This window comes from Anabas testudineus, chromosome 22 (assembly GCF_900324465.2).
Source record: "Anabas testudineus chromosome 22, fAnaTes1.2, whole genome shotgun sequence".
NCBI lineage: Eukaryota > Metazoa > Chordata > Actinopteri > Anabantiformes > Anabantidae > Anabas > Anabas testudineus.
In genome coordinates, this window is record NC_046630.1 from 6,325,349 (window position 1) to 6,344,210 (window position 18,862).

The window sequence follows — 18,862 nt, forward strand, 5'->3', positions numbered from 1 at the left end:
ACCTCTAATCACGGATTTATTGCGACTCTATTGGTCACAAATTGAGTGAATTCGTTAAAAAATACAAAAGCTGTGATCTTCATGTACATGTGTCACATACAATATCTATGAGAAGCTAATGTGGTTTGCAACATGGTCAGTGTTTTAATTTACGTCTTTCTCCGTGCTGTAGATCTCTTCTAAAATGTATATATCTAACACCGCCAATTATATTTATTGTTACTGATAGACTTGTGTGAATAAAGATATGATCACATATGAGTCTAAGAAAGCAAAGACACTTGTAATGATTGCAACGCAAGTCTGGTAGTGCTCACAAGCTTACATGCAGTTAATGTTTGGAGATGATACAGAGAACCAAAACAATAAATACATTGTATAAAACATAATTTCATATCAATATATTAAAATACTATTTAAAATAATATCTTAGACAATATTGCAATATGAAATTGACAGATAAATAGTTGGTAGGCCTACACAGAGATATTTATATATATATTTGAGTGTCTGTGTCCTTCATAGTTTGCTGTTGATGATGTGAGATTTCCAGATTTTTCCCAGTGGGTAGCAGTACAATCCAGAGAGCTAATACATTTTCTTTTTTTCCCCAACAATAATAACAATGAACTTACAGTACACAGTCCCATAATAAAGATATACTTACTGAATACAATATAAATGTCAAGACAGAAAAATAGAAAAATATCAATAGAAATCAAAAGTCAAATACATATCATTGAAAGTATACAGAGTAAAGTGTACTTATGAGTCTTTGTGGTTCTTGTTGTTGTAGCTGGAGCTTGTATCGGCTCTCATTGTTGGTGTATTGGCTGGGTAACTATACTTCAGCTTTTTGTTTTTTTTTTCCAGTCCTGACAAACACACGTACACACACACACACACACACACACACACACACACACACACACACACACACACACACACACACACACACACACACACACATTCCCTCTCCCACACTGATACAGTTACACACATCTGCAAATACAGACACATGCAATGGCACACATGGCTGCACAGATACAGGTGTGTACTCACCCACACACATATGCAGACACACACAGCTCACATGACCGTGCAGCACTTGCAGGTCTGTTTCTTCTCCTTTTCCTTCTCTCCCTCCTCTCCGCCTCCGTTAGCCTTTTCTTTCTCCACCATGCTCCCGTTGGGTGGAGCCTGCTCTCCTGTGGCTGCCTCTCCTCCTGCTTTCCCCTCGCCATCCTCAATCACGACGAACTCAGCCTTGACGTTGCCATCCACCCCTTCCATTCCTAAGGCCGTACGGGTCTCTTGCTCCTCTTCGACGGTCTTGTAGCCCATGAACACGAGTGTGACTGGGTTGTCCGCGCTAGCTTGGTCAGGACTGGGACCCAGCAGTTTGGCCTCAATCCCTGTCACCTCTCTCTTAGGGGTTTGACCAGAGGATTGCACTACTCCATTTTCACCTATAGGGAGCACCAGCGCATCATTGAAAGGTTGGAAGAGGGCAAGAGGAAAGAGGGTGGTTAGAATAAGTCAGAGACACAAAGAAAGGAAATATTGTTTTAATGATATCTGGCAGAGAGGAGGACAATTTAATAGAGCAAATAAAGACGCCATTATTAGCTTACTTTCTCTTTCTGATACAGGTTTTCAAGACTGCATTTCCTGTGTGTCCATATGTTGCCATGGGTACTGAACTTACCTCCATTTTCTTTGGCCACACCCTTATTGGCTGGTACTCCTGACTCTAGTTCTTCAATCTCTTGCTCCAGCCTGACTCAGCAACACACACACACACCCACACACCACATACACACACACACAAAAATTATTACAACTACACACCACAGAGCTGATCCAGTAATGTACCAAGGCAAATGATAGCACTGCGTCACTTGTAGTTTAACAATATGACAATGACAATATCACGTGACATCAGAAGCATCATCAGCTTTGCTCAAAACTTAGCTGCGGACATCGATCATTGTCTCTAGTGTGTACTGCGAGGCAAGAGTTCTGCTCGGAGATTTTAAGACGCTGACCTGAGGATGACCTGCTCCAGAAGTTTGGTCTTCACCTCATCCTCGTGCAGACGCTTCTGAGTCTCCTCCTCTGCTGGAGCTCCATCTAACAACCAGCGTTCTCTCAGTGCCTTCGACTGCGAGCAAAGATGACAAATATAGACATTTGGTTGCTGAGAATGAACTACAGCTTAGATAGGTTAGATAATTAACTTTACTATTAGGGTATATTTTTATTTAAAAAGGGGAATATAGAGTTATTGTGCCTTCTCCACAAACCATTCTGCATTTGATATGGGTGTGCCACAATATAATAGATCATTTGATCATGCTTCTTTGATGAGTTGATTCTTTCATTAGCAGATTTTCAGTTTCTCAAAAATGTTGCATATTTTTACTTAGCGTGCATCAGTGTCATTTTCTCCAAAAGGGATTAGTGGCACTTTCATTGAGAAAAACAGACAAACCATTTAACTAATCGAAACAAAAATCTACCAGTGAGCGTGTCCAGCTTGTCTCTGCTGACACTCTGTGTGTGGCTGTCACAAACAGAATTGTTGCCAACTTGTTGTTGCCAAGTGGACTGTTGCTCCAAGCCAGAGCATCAAGGCTTCTGGCACAGAACTGAAAAAGCAAAACTAATAATTGTCCTATTATATTCAATTAAGCATGGGAGTCAGAGTTAAGATAAATCACTGATAGAAAGATAAAAACAAAATGCGTCTAATGTTAAACCACATCTAACATTTCCTGGAGCTTGACAATGATTTCAAGAATATGCAGAACGCTGTATAAAGGTTATGCTGAGACACAATTTTTAAAATTAAATTATTAAATATAAATAAAAATGAACTACACAGGAATAAAATGTTTGTTCTAAAGTGGATTTTCACTTTATTATTCTACTACCTTCCACCTTCTTTTTTAAATCCTTAGTTCAATGTGTCTTCCCTCTGTCAGCGTTCAAATAGTCATCTATTCTTATTCTGACTCTCTATCTACATTCCCTCCTGCAGATAAACTAATATCAAAGCAGATACTTGGCATGCTTTGAGGTAAATATAACAGTGCCTTACTCGCAGCTGTTACACCAAGCAGTGAAAGGCAACTCACCCATATGGAAAAGTGCAAGAAAAAGCTCTTATTTTCACAAGTTGGACTGAAAATTTGGACTGGTGCTTGATGTAAATTCCTCTCCAGTGATGCAACAAGAGTTTCTACAGAACCCCCACCCCCTCCCACATTTATATTTTTTCTTCTCTGACTTGACCCCCGCCCCTTCCTCTTTTCTTGTATGCATCTCTATCCATCAGAAAGTTCATGAACTTGAAAAAGGTTGTAAATGTCATCATGTATCTTTTTCAATTTCTATCTGTGGTTATGTGTTTCTAATTGTTACAGCGTCTGTTGTTCTGTTCCAACTTTCTCCATTGAGTAACTAAGTTCCTGAGCCGTAGAGAGCTTTACAGCACATACACTCACACGGTGTAATTCAACACTCCTCATACCCCAGCCCTGCATGGTCTCTTGGGCACTGAATCTAATCCTGCTTCTCTCTCTCTCTCTCTTTTTACTCTCTCAATCTTACTCATTCTCTCACCACACCCTGCTACCCCAATGCCTGACATCACTCATGTGTACGCAAACACACACACACACCAGTGCACAGACAGTTGCAAAGCTGGAGCACTGAAGTTATGTCTCTCTCTATTGTTCTTTGGAGTAAAAGCTGCTAACGTAGCAGACAAAGGGCGGAACTGTGATACAGACGCACACACAAAGTCTACACACGTCCAACCAAATGTGCTGGACAGCTGTAGGGACAATTCATTCAGCATCTCTCCTTTTACAAAGTGGACACATCAAAACTCTGCTTTTTCCAAATAAAGTTCACCCAGTCTATTAAAATCTTAAATAATATGCCAACACAACACAACAGAAGTTTGCTTTTAGTTTTTTGAGTACCTGTATATATGTATAGATATGAAATGAGTGTGTCTTACTATGATCAAGAACGTAAACAATCGTGAACTCAAAGTAAATACTTCAGTATTGCAATGCTGGATACAGGTGTTTTCATTTTGTTACGTTACTCTAAAATGTGTGTTTTCAACTCAGATTTTATTTAAAGGACCTGCTGACTGCTGCCTACATAATCGTATCTGCCAAGCTAATTAAAAACAGGACTCCCATTAATGCTTTCTGCGTTAACAACGTTGTATTACCTCATCTCACCATACCGTCGGCACTGCGAGAGTGTGAGTCTGTGTGGATGAGTAGGTATGATCCTGTACTAGAGTGATTCAACAATGGAGCAGGTACACTGTTATATAAATGTGGTGTGTAAACTGAGACATTTATTGGGCTTTCCACACATACACTGCCTCCAGAAAAGGAACACTTGCTGTGGTTTGCACAAAGAACCTTCTAATGCTCCTGTACAGTGTGATTACACTTCCCCCTTATGTGTGTGTGTGTGAGACGAATGCGGGGTGCGGTGGGTGTAAAAGGCGTTTCCTGTTGGCGGGAGCGGGACAAAAATCTGTTTCCTCTGCTAAAACCCTCTACATTGTCTGAAGCTTGCGTGTTATTTTACGAAGCGACACACACACACTTACAAAACTTTGGTCTGAAAATAGAAAAAGTGGGAGCACACAAGGGTTATAGGACAGGTCACGGGCACTTTAGTGGCGCAGGCGCACATGCACCACAACCTTTGCTCTTATCGGTGTCCTGCTGAATTGTCCGGGGCTGAAATAGCCTTGATAGCGCTGACACATACGCCGACAAAAGCCTGGCCTCTGATATAACGAGCGTGTGCCCACATGCACACGGATTTCGATGTGTGCGTTTTAGGGAGTGTGAGTGTGCATAAACAGTATGTGGGGGAGCTGCTGGTGTTATCTGTTGTCCATTCTGAACATTCCGTGACAGCAGCACTTTGGGAGGTTCTCACTAGGTTGGACTGATATTTTTGAAAGGAATTGCTGAGTTCAATGTTGTTGTTGTGTGGGAGCTGATCATTGTTCACCCGTAGGGCGCATTTCCCAAAAGCACGGGACTGACCATGAGTTTAGAGTGTGGGTAATGTTTAGGGAGAGGCTTGTAGTGATTCAGGTTGCAGAGATAGGATGGATTAATACTGTACATTAATCTTAGCAGTGTTTTGGCACTGAATAAGTTGAATGTTTCTCTGTGTGTAAATACTCACTGCACTGTAACCTGATCTAGTACCGAGGGATATTACGTTTTTACATAATATCCCTGATATAACACAATGGGATGTTAAATCTAGCAACAGATAAGTACAATGGATGAGGCAATGAATGAACGCTAAGTGGCACTTTCCTCATTTACCTGAACGGTGCACAGAACATTTCACTTTCTAGTTTTCTGATTTACAGATTCACCATGTTCAAGTCCAGCCATGACGAAAGCCATGCACATTATCATTTAGTATTGCAAAGGAAACTGATGTTGTACAGTAACTGAAGAAAATAACATTTCCCTTCTTCATTCAGTGAAAATGATTCAAGGATTCAAGGATGGAGTTCTTCTCTGGAACAGATTCTTATAACTGGAAACATGTGTCCAGCAGCCACAACTAAGCCCATAAAAGTGTTAAGCAAGTGAAGGCGTTGGTGGTTTAGGCAGAGGTTTGGAGACGCTCCGACTGCATCTTGTGCGCACTGTGACTATTTAAAAAGTACAGTAGGTCTGCATTAAAGAGCTGTATCACAACCCCACTCTCTTCTAAACAATAGGAAATTGTATTTAACCAGTTTGTGGACATTAATATGTTGTGTGTTCTTTCAGGTGTGTAACATAATTACACCTGGTTTAGAAATAGGAATAGGGCCTGTACAAAATCAAAGTCAGTATATGTACCTTAAGATGCTGGAGTTGCCGCCGGTCGTCATCGAGCTGCCTCCTCTTGTTTTCAATCTCTGTCTGCTTCTTCCTTTTCTCCTGCAACAACACATGAACATTACAGTTACTCCACATTCATCCAAAGTCATATGCAAATTATTCAGGTATCTTACTGGCCATCAATATTAAAACACTCAGCCCTAGTCATTAATATAAGTGCTAATGATTTATAATTATGTGTAGGTCAACTGCACTTAGGGAGAAGCAGTAACAGGAGATAGAATATGATGTATAGTTACAATATGTATATATTTATAGGCAAATGCTGTCAAATCCAAATGTTAATTTCTCTAATTAACATTTTTGAGATATTTATTATGGCAGGGCATTATGTCTGCCACATATTGTAAGTTTTGGTAAGAAATCAGTTAAATCACAATATACATAATTATACTAGACAATAAAATACATTAGATATGGTGATAGATAAGAAATAAACACATGATAAATCAGAAAGGAAAGAGAGGACAGACAAAGAAAAAGGCAGCTGTAGCTTCTGCATTAGCTTTTCATGTCCACTAATGGGTGAAGGAGATGGGATCTAAAAGGCTGAGTCATTTAAATGGCCGGACAGATCCTGACAAGCAGCAATGATTTCTTGTTTCTACAGCTATCAATGTGCCCTCATGTGCACTCTGTATGTGCGTAAGACATAAAAGGAGACACTGTGTGTGTAGTGTCTGTGCACAAACAACTTACAGCGATCGCCTGGAGTCTCTCCTCTTGTGACACCTCAGACATCCTGATGTAGGGAGAGAGAGGCAAAGAGAGTTACAACCACACAGCACATGAAACACTAACACTACACACAGCCACAAACAATCGTGCGTAACTGTAGCATTCGTTCTCCAGCCATTTACCTTCAAATGACTTCCCAATGACTGAGGTTACATATCTGTCCCTTTGCACTGAATCAGTGTCTCTTTCTTGTCAGGGAGAGTCAGTGAAGGCATGCAAATGTGCTAGAAGGGCTCTGCTGGAGATTCCTGCCCTAATAGGTTCCAGACCAGAGCTCCAGGATGGAGGATGGACGGAAGCAGAATTGAAGCCAGAAGGGAAAGACTGTGACATGGGACCTGTGGGATTGGCCAAACTCACAGTATTATGCTCCCAAAAAAGGTCCAATGCGACTCAAGCTTTATTTTATTTCTGTAGTTATTGGGTGATTTGATCTGGTCCATGAAGAAAAATGATAATCACCCTAAGTTGCCCATCATTCATAAAAACTGAATATCTTTAGGTTTTGGATTGTCAGTTATTTCAGCTTGGACTGTGTGAAGAGTTGAGATTCCAAGACTTTACTATTCTTTACTAATTTCCGACATATTAAAGAAAAAACAATTTATCAGTTACTCTGAAATTAAAAAATGCAATAATGAATATAGCTGAAGTCCTAATTACTTGCACCCATCCATCATCCTAACCGCTTGCCCTCCTAAGGGTTGCAGGGATGATGAAGCCTTTTCCTGCTGTCATGGACGAGACGCGGTCTGCACCCTAGAGAGGTCGCCAGTCTATCACAGGGACACATATGCACACACATTCATGCCTATGGGCAATTTAGAGTAACCAATTAAACTAACTTGATGTTTTTGGAATGTGGTAGGAAGCCAGAGTAACCCTAATTACAATATTTCTAAATTCAAATTTGGACATGAGGAAATGTATCACCTGAGAAACCATATCATGTATGATTATTTCAAAGAGAGGTGAAGTAGTCATTTGATGGATTTAATGGAGGAGAATAAATTATTCAAATTATTTAAATTAGGAGTCATTAGGAGAACTCAACATATGAACATATAATATCCCTCCTACTTTACCCTTGGTTTAGTCTTGGTGGGAATGCAACCAGTTTTTTTATTTCCAAAAAGGCATCTAGTGAAGCAACACTGGTCCTTCTCCAAACATAAAGAACATACATTTGTCGTCATGCTTGGTAACTTACTGTCCATTCATTGAAGTTTTAGGACTTAAGGGGTCTCACGCTTCTAGCTTTTCTGCACGCATACATTTAAAAACCACACTGTTGTCAGCTATATCACAACACTTTAGAGAAAAGGTAAAACCACAATCATCTAATTAAATTGAGACACAGTTTGTTTTTGTTGTGGTTTCTCTCTAAATCCCCTTCCCTTCCCAGCCCTCAGGTTACAGCTGGGCAGTTACAGTAGCTGACGGAGCATGTGGGAACTCAACTGGATCCGTTCATCAGTGGTATGAAAGAGGCCTGGAAGCACTGGGTAAACTCTGTTATTAAATCATCGACTGCCCTGACCTGACCTGGCAAAGATCATGAGCACTGACCCTCAGTTTAGCCGTGACAGCTTCATGGAGGCAAGGAAGAAAAACTAAAGTATGTAATTTAGCAGAAGAAAATGTAACCTGCATTGCTCTAAATAAGACTCTACATAAGTTTGTGCATCTTACTCAAATATTTATTGGGAGAGACCTGCACATAAACCACCCACCACAGTCATAAGAAACTATAGATACACATGATACAAAACAAGTGTGTCACATGAAAGTTCTGGATTCTGTGTTTTATACTGTTAATGCTTTGAGTTTAACTGTTGAACAACTGCTCTCGTATCCACATTTAACAGGGCTGACTGTTAATGTAAAGTTTTTTAAAGACAGGGACAATATAAATTATTAATTTCTAACTATTTTATTGATCCCCATGGGGAAATTGTTATTGGGCAGGTGCACATAGATGGCCAGGAGCAACTGGGAGTTGCCCATCAACCTTGGGATGAGCTACAGCCACTTACAAATTGTTGGAGTATTGTGGACCTTTATCATGCTGCTTCTTTCATAAATTATGAACAAACAGCAAGAAGGTAAAGACACACATTCATTTATCTTTGCAACATTATTAGAAGAGTAATTACATTTATGTCTGACAGAGAAGGATCATCCAGGGATGACAGCAGTCACTCACAGACAGGCCAACAGAGACAGAGATAAATATAATATCATATAAATATAATGGGCTGGCAGTATTGGTCATGGACATGACAGACAGAGGAAGTGGTTGCCTAGCTGACAGACTTACACAGTAAAAGCAGGGGTGTGTTAGAGAATATGTCAGGGCAGGTGTATGGCAGAAGAAGTCAGGGATACTGAACAGCGCTATTGAATGTTGAGTGCACTGCTGCTGTAGCATTTCCAGGAACACATTAACTGCCTCCATAGAGCACCAACATCCGATTCTAATAGCGCAGGGATCACAGTCCACTGGCACCAGCAGTTACTTTACTTTATCTGCACTAAAATGGCCTAAAAGTGATTAGCTTTATGTCTACGGAGCTAAATGAATAATAATCCCACTGAGCATCTTTGTTTAAGTATATCATGCCGACCTAGCTTGGATTTAAAAGAAACCTAAATTAGATGCACATTAGTGGCTTCAGTTAGATATACAGTGGCAAGAAAAGTATGTGAACCTTTTGGAATTCCGTGGTTTTCTGCATTCATTAGTCATTAAATGTTACCTGATTTTCATTTTTCATCTTTCATGTCTTTATTGAGAAGATAACTGTACTTTGGATGATTTCATGATGATACACTGTGACCTTTTTATGCCAGATATAGTGCTGTCTGTTCTTTCCAAATAGTTCAATCTTAGTTTCATCAGTCAACAAAACATTTTGCCAATACTGCTGTGGAGTGTTATGTGCTCTTTGCAAACTTCAGGCGTGCAGCAATGTTCTTTTTATTAAGCAGCAGCTTCCTTCGTGGTGTCCTGCCAGAGACACCCTGCTAGTTCAATGATTTACCTACTGTAGACTCATGAACACAGATGTTAGCCAGTTCCAATGATGCCTTCAAATCTTTGGCTGTCACTTGAGGTTGTTTCTTTACCTCATTATTGAGTGTTCTTGGGGTCATTTTGACTGGCTGCCCACATCTCGGTAGAAGTGTCTCCATTTGCAGATTGTTTGCTGTAGACTGGTTAATTTCTAAAGTCGATCCTATGAAAGCATGGCTCACATGAGCACATACCTCTTGTGCGGAGCAAACTCAAAAGAGCGTTTTTGTCTGTCAAAGCAGCTCTAGTTCACACCCTAAAAGTAATATAGTTGTTCTCAAAAAATAAATAAAAAATCTGAATGTTTTTGTGCTTTTATTTTAGGCACATTATATTTATTAATAATCTCGACTTAGATTAATATCAGATCACATTTTATGACAAATTCAAGCAGAAAACCTTAAAATTCCACATACTTTTTCTTGCCGCTGTATATTTTGATTGTGGTGCCAACCTCTCACTTTTCAAAATAACTGTCCATGCTCTGACAAAAACCTTTCTTTTGTAACCTTTTAGAGCTGTTTCTATGAAAGAAACAGGTTTGTTACAGTCAATTACACTAATATGCTTTGAAAAGTCATTTAGGAGATGTATTCATTCTTAGGCTACACAGTCTAAAAGTAAAAAGGTCAGCGAGTGCACACAGCCCTGATCTCGACATGAGAATAGTAACACTCCATAGCTCGAGGACGACCACAATGTGGATCTGTTGGCACTAGCGCTTGATTACAACAGGTCTCACCACCCCCTAATCTCAGACTGTCTTAACCAAACACCACAATAACCTGGAAGTGGACACTGCTGGTGCTGATCCTGCCCCTCAAACGCTCACACACACTCATAATAGCACAGCATGTTTTACCGCAACTGCTGCATTAGATAGTAAACACATTGAGCACAATGCCCAAACTGATCTCACTCCTATAACATTACAATCATGTGTATGGCAAGCACACGGTATGGTGTGTCATTTATAAAAAAAGGACATTAACAATTGGCACATTTATGCTTAAACTAAACCATGTCTCAGAAGACACTGAGGGAGGTAATGTTAATTATATGTTATGCACACTCTTGTGACAGCTGCATTTTTCAAGTTACCACAATTAACTTGAAAATAGCCTCTAATGGCTCCAATTATACAATAGTGGCGTGCACACTCTAATAGCCTATTTCTTGCCTTGTGAAAAGAAAATGTGTTCACTCAGGTGTTAATTTGTACAATCAAGAACCTTTTAACTGATATTGTGCAGTCAAAATGACACACACAAGCAAACTCCTGTGTAAAAACGAGATGGAACAGAGAGAAATGAGGAAGTACAGTGTACTTCTTTCACACAGTGGTGGATCATTTACTCGAGTACAAGTATAAAAAATAAAAGTACAGTACTCCTCACCACTGCAAACACAAACATGAATACACTGCATTGTCTTGCATAGAATTTCTTTCCTCTTCAAACAGAATGATGATGTGAAAATGACTCTTACGCTTAATGACCTAAGCTCTGCATTGGAAAACTGAGAGACTCTGGAAGAGGAAACTAATCCTAAATCCCCTTCACACTCGCTGTGTTGGAGTGCCACTTCTTTCTCCTTTTCTCCACTCCCCACTTCCACATCTTCCTTCCTTCAGGCCAAAAGAGCACTAGGACAACAATGCTCCTCCCTGCGTTTCTGCCCCAGTCACACACACACACAAATACATCCCAGGCAAACGAACACCAGGACTTCTTCACCACCCCACATGCAGCTCCGCGTGCTTCTATCTGAAGAACAACACACATTCGGCACACATAAACAATTCAGTGCCAAAAAAAACTGGAGGATGTCAGCTGAGGTCACATGTTAGTATTTCAGGGGGGCAGAGGGTAAAGCTCCTTTCCCCACTGAGGTTGCCAATAAATAACATCTCTGTCACAACAGAAAAGTGTGAAATACTCTGTAACATCATGTTGAGAGAACAAATGCATGAGAAGCTACACACAGGCTGACATGTGAGGTGGGATGAGGTGATCAGAGAGCAGTGAGAGTCAGTTCTGACATGCTTACCCCGTCGTTGGCAGGCCACAAAGACTTAATGAATTGTGACTTTGTGTACTTATTTGTTAATGATGTTAACATAATGCAATTACCATTTAGAGCGCCACAGTGATTTAACACTGCATACGCACAATGCTCCTGACATTTACTTCAATGTAGCTGTAGCTCATAACATTAGTCAAGCAGCAAAATACACCAGGCTCCATAATGCTAATAAAAAATGTCTTTTCATTAGAAATGCCAAAATCTTTTGAATGTAACCACAGCCTAAAAGTTTAGAGACTTTAAGCTGAAGCTAAGATAACCTCAGTGACATGAGTAGGATTATTTTTCTAGGAGTCGACAAAGCTCCGTCAGAGGCACAGAACACATTATAAAACTGTTTTCACAGGCTGCCTGGTGCCGTCAGCCTACCGAATCCTGAATTGATTTGGATGTGCAAAATCAGTGCAAAGGCAGTCGAAAGCCAGTGTAGTATATGTCATCATAGTACATACTATATTTGTTTTTGTAAACCCCATTCTGACATAAGAAATATGGGGGTTGGAGTGAGTTTTAGAGGCTGTTTGATCATTTATTTAAGCATTATGTGTCATCCAACCTTGACCTGAGAGCATATTTCTGCTTTTACTCCTACCTCCTCATCAGTTTCTAATGTGCCTAAAATCTTAGATACCAGCTGCCAACAAGCCTCTTTCTTGTTACGCCTCTTGTAAAGATGCTGACCTGACACTGACATCTTCTCCCTGGATGATCACATTTCTTTACTTCACCACACTTGACCTCCTTTTCTTCCACGCCAGTAAATCTTTTCACTGTGAATGTGCGGTGTTGTATTTCTAACATTTTATATATCGAGGAAATGCAGAGTCTACAGCTCCCTCGACAGGATGCTTTATGTGATGGGATGTTTTAGATCTGACTTCTGGTTCAACTGCTAGATTTAGAATTTCCAAATTTGGGCAGTGAGGTTGTGATATGATAAGGGCTTTCTGATAGCCAATTCAAACAGGCACAGGGGGACAAACCTTCGGAGGCCTTCTTTCCCAGCCAGGTTTGGATGTGGATCTGGAATGGGCAGGTGTTTCTGTTAACTCCATCCAAAAACATGGAGTGTGTCACGTAAAAATGATGTACACATTGTTTACTATTTAAAAATTTGCTCCACGCCTGGTAAACAGCCTGTTCTGCTGCACAGGTGGGGTTTTAATAGGAATAGGAGCGACAAAAACATTATAAAGAACTGACAAGACACAGTTGGTTTTGCAATAAAACAGCAGAGCTGCAATGGGAATCTTGGTTAAAGGGCTTAAATCCGTGTCCCTGCCCCTCCTGCTTGCAATGAAAAAGCAAAACTAGAACTAGAGCAACTGGAATTTTACAATGTGTCCTTTGTTTCATTTAATTTCCACTTTAACTCTAATGTTGCAATAAAAATCCCAAAGATAGTACAGAACTTATCACTTGGTTGTTGGAGAAATGTTTCTCCAAGTGGCACACAAAACGCCACTCTTACTTATTAAGGCTTAAAGATGTTTTAAGAGGTTTGGAGAGTGCAGAATAGTGCAGTGTCTCTAGTATTAATTGACTTTCACCTCAGCGTGCATGCTTTTGTGAAAGCACTGTTAACAGCATTAGCATCAACCTGTTCTGCTGACAGTGTTCCTTTTATGTTTACAGAAAGTCAATTTCCATAGTGTACTTTCTCCTTTGTACTCTCTGCCTGTCTGGCCAATCAGCAAACGACATATATATCCGGATATAGGAAGTCTGTGGCCTTACATTACTGGAGCCGTCTTTCAATGTTAACGCAGGAACCATTAAGCCAAATAGACGCCTCCCCTTATGACAAGAGCCCAGCTCCCACTTAAAGCTCTCAAGAGGCTCAGGAATCGTTGATGCTTGTGTATGTTTTTGGTCTATACAGACTTACAAATGATAAAAAAAATGATTAAATTGCAAGTCCTAATATTCATATTATTCTAATTTTACTACACAATATTCCAAATATTCTCCTTAAACCAGATGTTCATATGTGAAAATGTGTGTACAGATAACTCCACTGTTCTTCTTATCAATAGTCCTTTTGATCTCATCTTTGCAACAGCTTATGATCATCATATGAGTGGGGTGGGTAACACACACACACACACACGAATGGACAAACATATGCTCACTACAACAATCTCTCTGAGATTAAAACGACTTAGTGGCTAAAAATGACAGTTTATCTGAAGACAGACTATCTCTTGGGAAGTGAGGAAAAAAAAAACAAATCCTCTTTTCTCTTATCTGTCATGACAATGCAGCAAGGAGGGGTTTGTAATGAGAGATTAAAAAAAAGAAAAGGTGACTATCCATTTGGAAAAGAGCAGGCAGAGATTAATAGAAAGTGAGAAAGCATGGAGACAGAAAGGGCAAGGTGGTTTGCATTATCTCACATCTCTAACATCTGCCCAGATGTCGCTCCTTATCTCTCTCCATGCTTGCTGAGCAAGCTTTCACTTCTACTTCCTCTTTTCTCCTACAATACAATCTCTCAGCACAAAAGAGTAACAGTAAGGGCTTATGTAATGCATGTCATTCATTTTCCAAGAAGAGCCTACTGATCTGATTTTGTAACCACTGCATAGATAGCTTCCTAATGACAGCAAGGTCAGTGAGGGTAATTAGCAATATCCATCAGTCTAGGGCTGCTTGCTCAGGGCAGGATATGAATCTGAGAGACGCATGTTGTCCTCTTGTAAAGATGTTGCACGAAAATGCAACCCCACTATGTAAAATTGAAATATTAAGCTTCAATATAAAGTTACTGCTCTCCATTTGGATGTAAAAGTTACCCTAGAATTTTTATTAAACCTGCATTAATTACTTTTTAATGATTTGGGGGAAGCTGTAACGGCATGTAAACACTGACATACAGTGCTACTAACAAGAGATGTGTTTAGGGACGTATGATGACTGTGACATAAAGCTGCCATCTCACTGAACAGACAGCGTAAATGAGCACTGGTTTGTAGTGATTTATGACAAATCATCTTTTTTTTTGTTTCAATATTAGCATCAACACAATTCCATGGATGTCGTTTGCCTGAAGCTGTGTGCAGGACAGCTAGTGGACGGCACAGTGAATGTAGCTGGCAGTGGAGGATTTTAGTCATATTTCAACTAATTTTCCACTGACTGTCCAATAAATGGCCTTCCGGTTCCCAGCCTATTTCCCCCTATCTAAATTAGTGAAAGCAGATACATCCCAGTCCCCGGCCTGCCAGGGCAGGAGACAGTCATCAGCGCAGACACACATGCACAAGCCATATCTTTGTTTCTCTCGAAGCAACTAAATATACTGAAATGTGCACGGCATGCAAACACACACACAGACAAATGTGGCTGTCCAGTGCCGTGATGCAGAATGATGATTGGCTGGACGAGACAAATGCTGTCAGCTCTGCCGCGAGTTGCTGACACAACACAGAGCAGCCAGCTGAATATAGAGCCACAGCTCACACATGGACACGCCGAGGCCTGCGGTGGACTTCACGTGTCTTATGTACACAATCAAACAACAGAACAGACAATAAAATGGTGACAGAACTTGATGCCAACACTGTACTTCTTCCACTTTTTTTTGAATTTGCAGCAACATAAACACACAGATTTAACAAAATCAGACTTTTATGTTGCAGTAACAAGATCACTCAGTACGTACAATGATTCATAATTTAGTGCTTTCATTTATGTGCTCAGGGATCTATATTTGTAATAACCAATGATGCATTTCTTGTATGTTACTGTACGTCTGGAGGCTGAGTCACGAAGACTGAACGTTTTTCCTGTTGGTTTGAAACATTTAACTGCTACCAACTTTCCAAGAAGAAGAGCACAGGATCTTAAACATTTGTTTTATTTAATGACTCTTGTACTTTGTTACTAGACCCACTAACTACTGATGAAGACTTTTTCCATCTACTTTTTACACTAAAATACGTAGCATACGTCTGCACTGGTCTTGACCTTCTTTGCCTTCTTCACCAGACATTCAGACACAAACGGAGGAGAGTCTCGGCTTCGTTTCAACATCGACACTCATCTTCACACCTGATGATGACATGACAAACGAATGGCCTGTATGTATGTAACTGTTCTGGAAGAAGAGCCACTCACTTTCACTGTGCGTACTTTCTCACAATTTCCAGGTGTCACTCTTGCTATTTAGATGAATGAAACAAAGGCCAGATGTCCCGTCTACACTTTGAAGACTCCTATAAATTCCCTCTGAATCGTAATGGGGGTGTTATGTTTATAGATTCCACACTATAGTCATGCACTTGATGGTCAACAAAGATGTTGTCCACAACAGTCAGGACACTTCATAGGGCAGAAACCCGGGAGAGAAACAATGGACACAAGACCAAACATAAACATGCTCTTTGTCTGAGTACCTGCCGCCATCAAACATAATTACAAAAACAGAGTAATGTTAATGGAGTAGCTCCAGCTGACATTGTTCTATTCTCAGACAGAAATAGCAATATCAACAGAAGCCTACGTGATGATCTGCGAGGATGGAGAAGCCAGGCTCCATCACCAATGGCAACCTGAGCTGAAATGAATTCTGGCTGTCTCCTTTTTTCTGCTATCCCAACCCAAAACCGCCTGGTCCAGCACACAGTGGAAATTCCAGAGTGAGTGTGTAATGGCCAAGGTTTATCAGCTCATGCGCGCCATGTTGGAGCAGACTGCTCACATCACAACACACCAGAAAAATACCCCCGTTACTCTCCTCTCTCCTCTCCTCCACAGGCTGTAGCCAGTCAGCATCTCTCAGCCATGCAGTGACGGCTGGCGCCACTGGAAAATCACCGTCGATGCAGAAAAAAACAAAAAACCGATCGACGTACATGATGGATCATCATCAGCCGTCTGCGTAAACATGTCGCTACACCTGTCGGCCTGGCTGCATCACGGCTGGATGAGTATAGTAAGACATACTGAATGGTGACATGACATAACGCAGATTTATTTCTGTCTTTGACTCGAAAACCAGCCCCTGCCTCCTCTGTCATCTTGTTATTTTGACCTGACGCTGCGCCTCTTGCCATTTTCGGTTGTAACCTCACATTAACGCACGCAGCGCCACCGTGTTTACAGTACGGACTCTCACTAGAGTCCTAGTGAACACACGGTCAATAATCTGCCTCCCCTCCATCCATCTGTCCCGCTCTGTCGTCCCTCATGTCCCATTTTAAAGGATGCCGCCCAGGTGGAAGCTTAAATTTTGCGCCCGCTGGACAAATCGCCCACAGCCGCTCATCCAGCGGAGCACACGGACACAAGCACCGCACAACACATCACGACTTACTCAGCTGCCGATCCCTGTCGCTCTCCGCCGCAGACGTCTTCTTGTTTATGTCTGAGCGTCAGTTCGGATACTCTCAGCCCTCTTCTTCTTCGCCTCCTCCTCCTCCTCCTCCTCTTCGTCTTCTGGCTGGCACCCCTTCTGTTATTGCTGAGGTGATGCCGCGGGCAGCTTGTGCGCACAGCCCGACTATAAGACCCCGATAGTTTCCTCTCAGGAGAAAATGATAATTAAAAAAAACGCACGACGCACTTGGCTCTGATCTTGGTGTAAATCTCATGGGCTGTGGGGCGTCGTCTGCTGCAGGTTGTGGTCTAGTTAGTGTCGGGGTGAGAGAGTGAGAGTCACACTGTGTGTGATAGGGAGCGCTGAGGGAAGAGGATACGCCTCCTTTTTTGCCTGGTGGAGATAAAAGGGGCCCTGGCTGCGCGAGTTGCCTGAGATATAGGTCCTCCTCTCCAAACGGGGGCCCTGCTGGCTCCGTTCCAGTCTTATCATATGACGCCCAAGAAAGCAGGCCCTCTGCTTCTGGGCGCAGAAGAGAGGTGTAGCCTACGTGCAGTCTAAAAATGGGATCAAAAAAACAGTTGCAGGAGGAGAAAGGACCATTCTTCCAGTTCTGCTGCTCCACGTGTCCATCTAGTGGTGGAAAGTCTCAATGGCACGAACCCCAGAAGATGCATCCAGCCTTCAGTCACATACACAACCCCAGGTTCCCTGGTAACAGTGATGTTGAACTGGAGTCCACTTGTTGATCTGCTATTTTTTATTAAGGAAGAAATAATGAAATAATATTAAATCTGACCTAAATTCCTTCTCGCACATCTGCCTCCTCGGATAATGGTGCACCTGCACCAAACATCCAGCAGGTGGCGCTCGAATTGCACATATGTTTTTATTATTATTATTATTATATATTTTTTATTTCTGTCTGCCAGTTCATTGGTGATGGATGAACTAAGGAAATATTTTTCACAGCAGGATTGTGTGTTGACTTTAAGACTTTAAGATCACATTCCTTTTTATTTGCTTTAGAATAAATCGCTATTCAGTGAAATTGATTAAAGAAATAAATACACATTAACAGAAATCTTTGCTCCCTGTAGCTTAAATATTTTCTACAAAAGGGACAAAATTAAAATGATGTTGCAAATAGCTTTAGCAAGTTTTACCAGATGGTTTTCTGTTGAAGACAAAAATAATTTGACATAGGTGGTACGATCACTGTAGTACTGTACTTTTACTTTCAGCCCACTGCAATTCAGCGATAAATAATAATTATTTAACAATCATACAGTATTATTTTGGATTAAGAAGACTTTTTTCAACAAATCTGGACAAGAACAGCAACATTTATGTTTCTATCACAGTTTAAAATGCATTGTACATCTAATTGGTGCACAGACATATGTGATATCACCTTCTTTCCAATCAGGCATCACTCACCTCAGTGAGAAGATCACTGACACAGAAACTGGAGGCTGATTGGAACTTAGAGACAGAAAATGGTGCAGACAAGAGACACAAAAAGGCATCAATTTGTGTAATATCTGGGGTCTTGGAATAAGGTGCATGTCAGCGAAGGAACATTTGATGGATTTTAACCCATTCAGTGAAATAAAATCATCCTCTCTGTCTCTCGTTCTGATTTCATGTACATCACGTCTCTCGTCTCTCTTTCCCTCCAGCTAT

At 40.9% G+C, this 18,862-nt stretch overlaps 1 protein-coding gene across 1 annotated transcript; it reads right to left on the minus strand.

Moving 5' to 3' along the window:
* Window positions 1–262: 262 nt before the first annotated feature.
* palm1b (paralemmin 1b) lies at window positions 263–17,622 on the minus strand. The gene is made up of 6 exons (XM_026340367.1): window positions 17,174–17,622; window positions 6,657–6,699; window positions 5,916–5,996; window positions 2,049–2,164; window positions 1,709–1,779; window positions 263–1,469 (listed from the first exon to the last, which is right to left on the minus strand). The coding sequence occupies exons 2-6, from the start codon at window positions 6,696–6,698 to the stop codon at window positions 1,090–1,092; spliced, it is 690 nt and encodes a 229-aa protein (XP_026196152.1). The 5' UTR covers window position 6,699; window positions 17,174–17,622; the 3' UTR covers window positions 263–1,089.
* Between the last annotated feature and the right edge of the window lie 1,240 nt (window positions 17,623–18,862).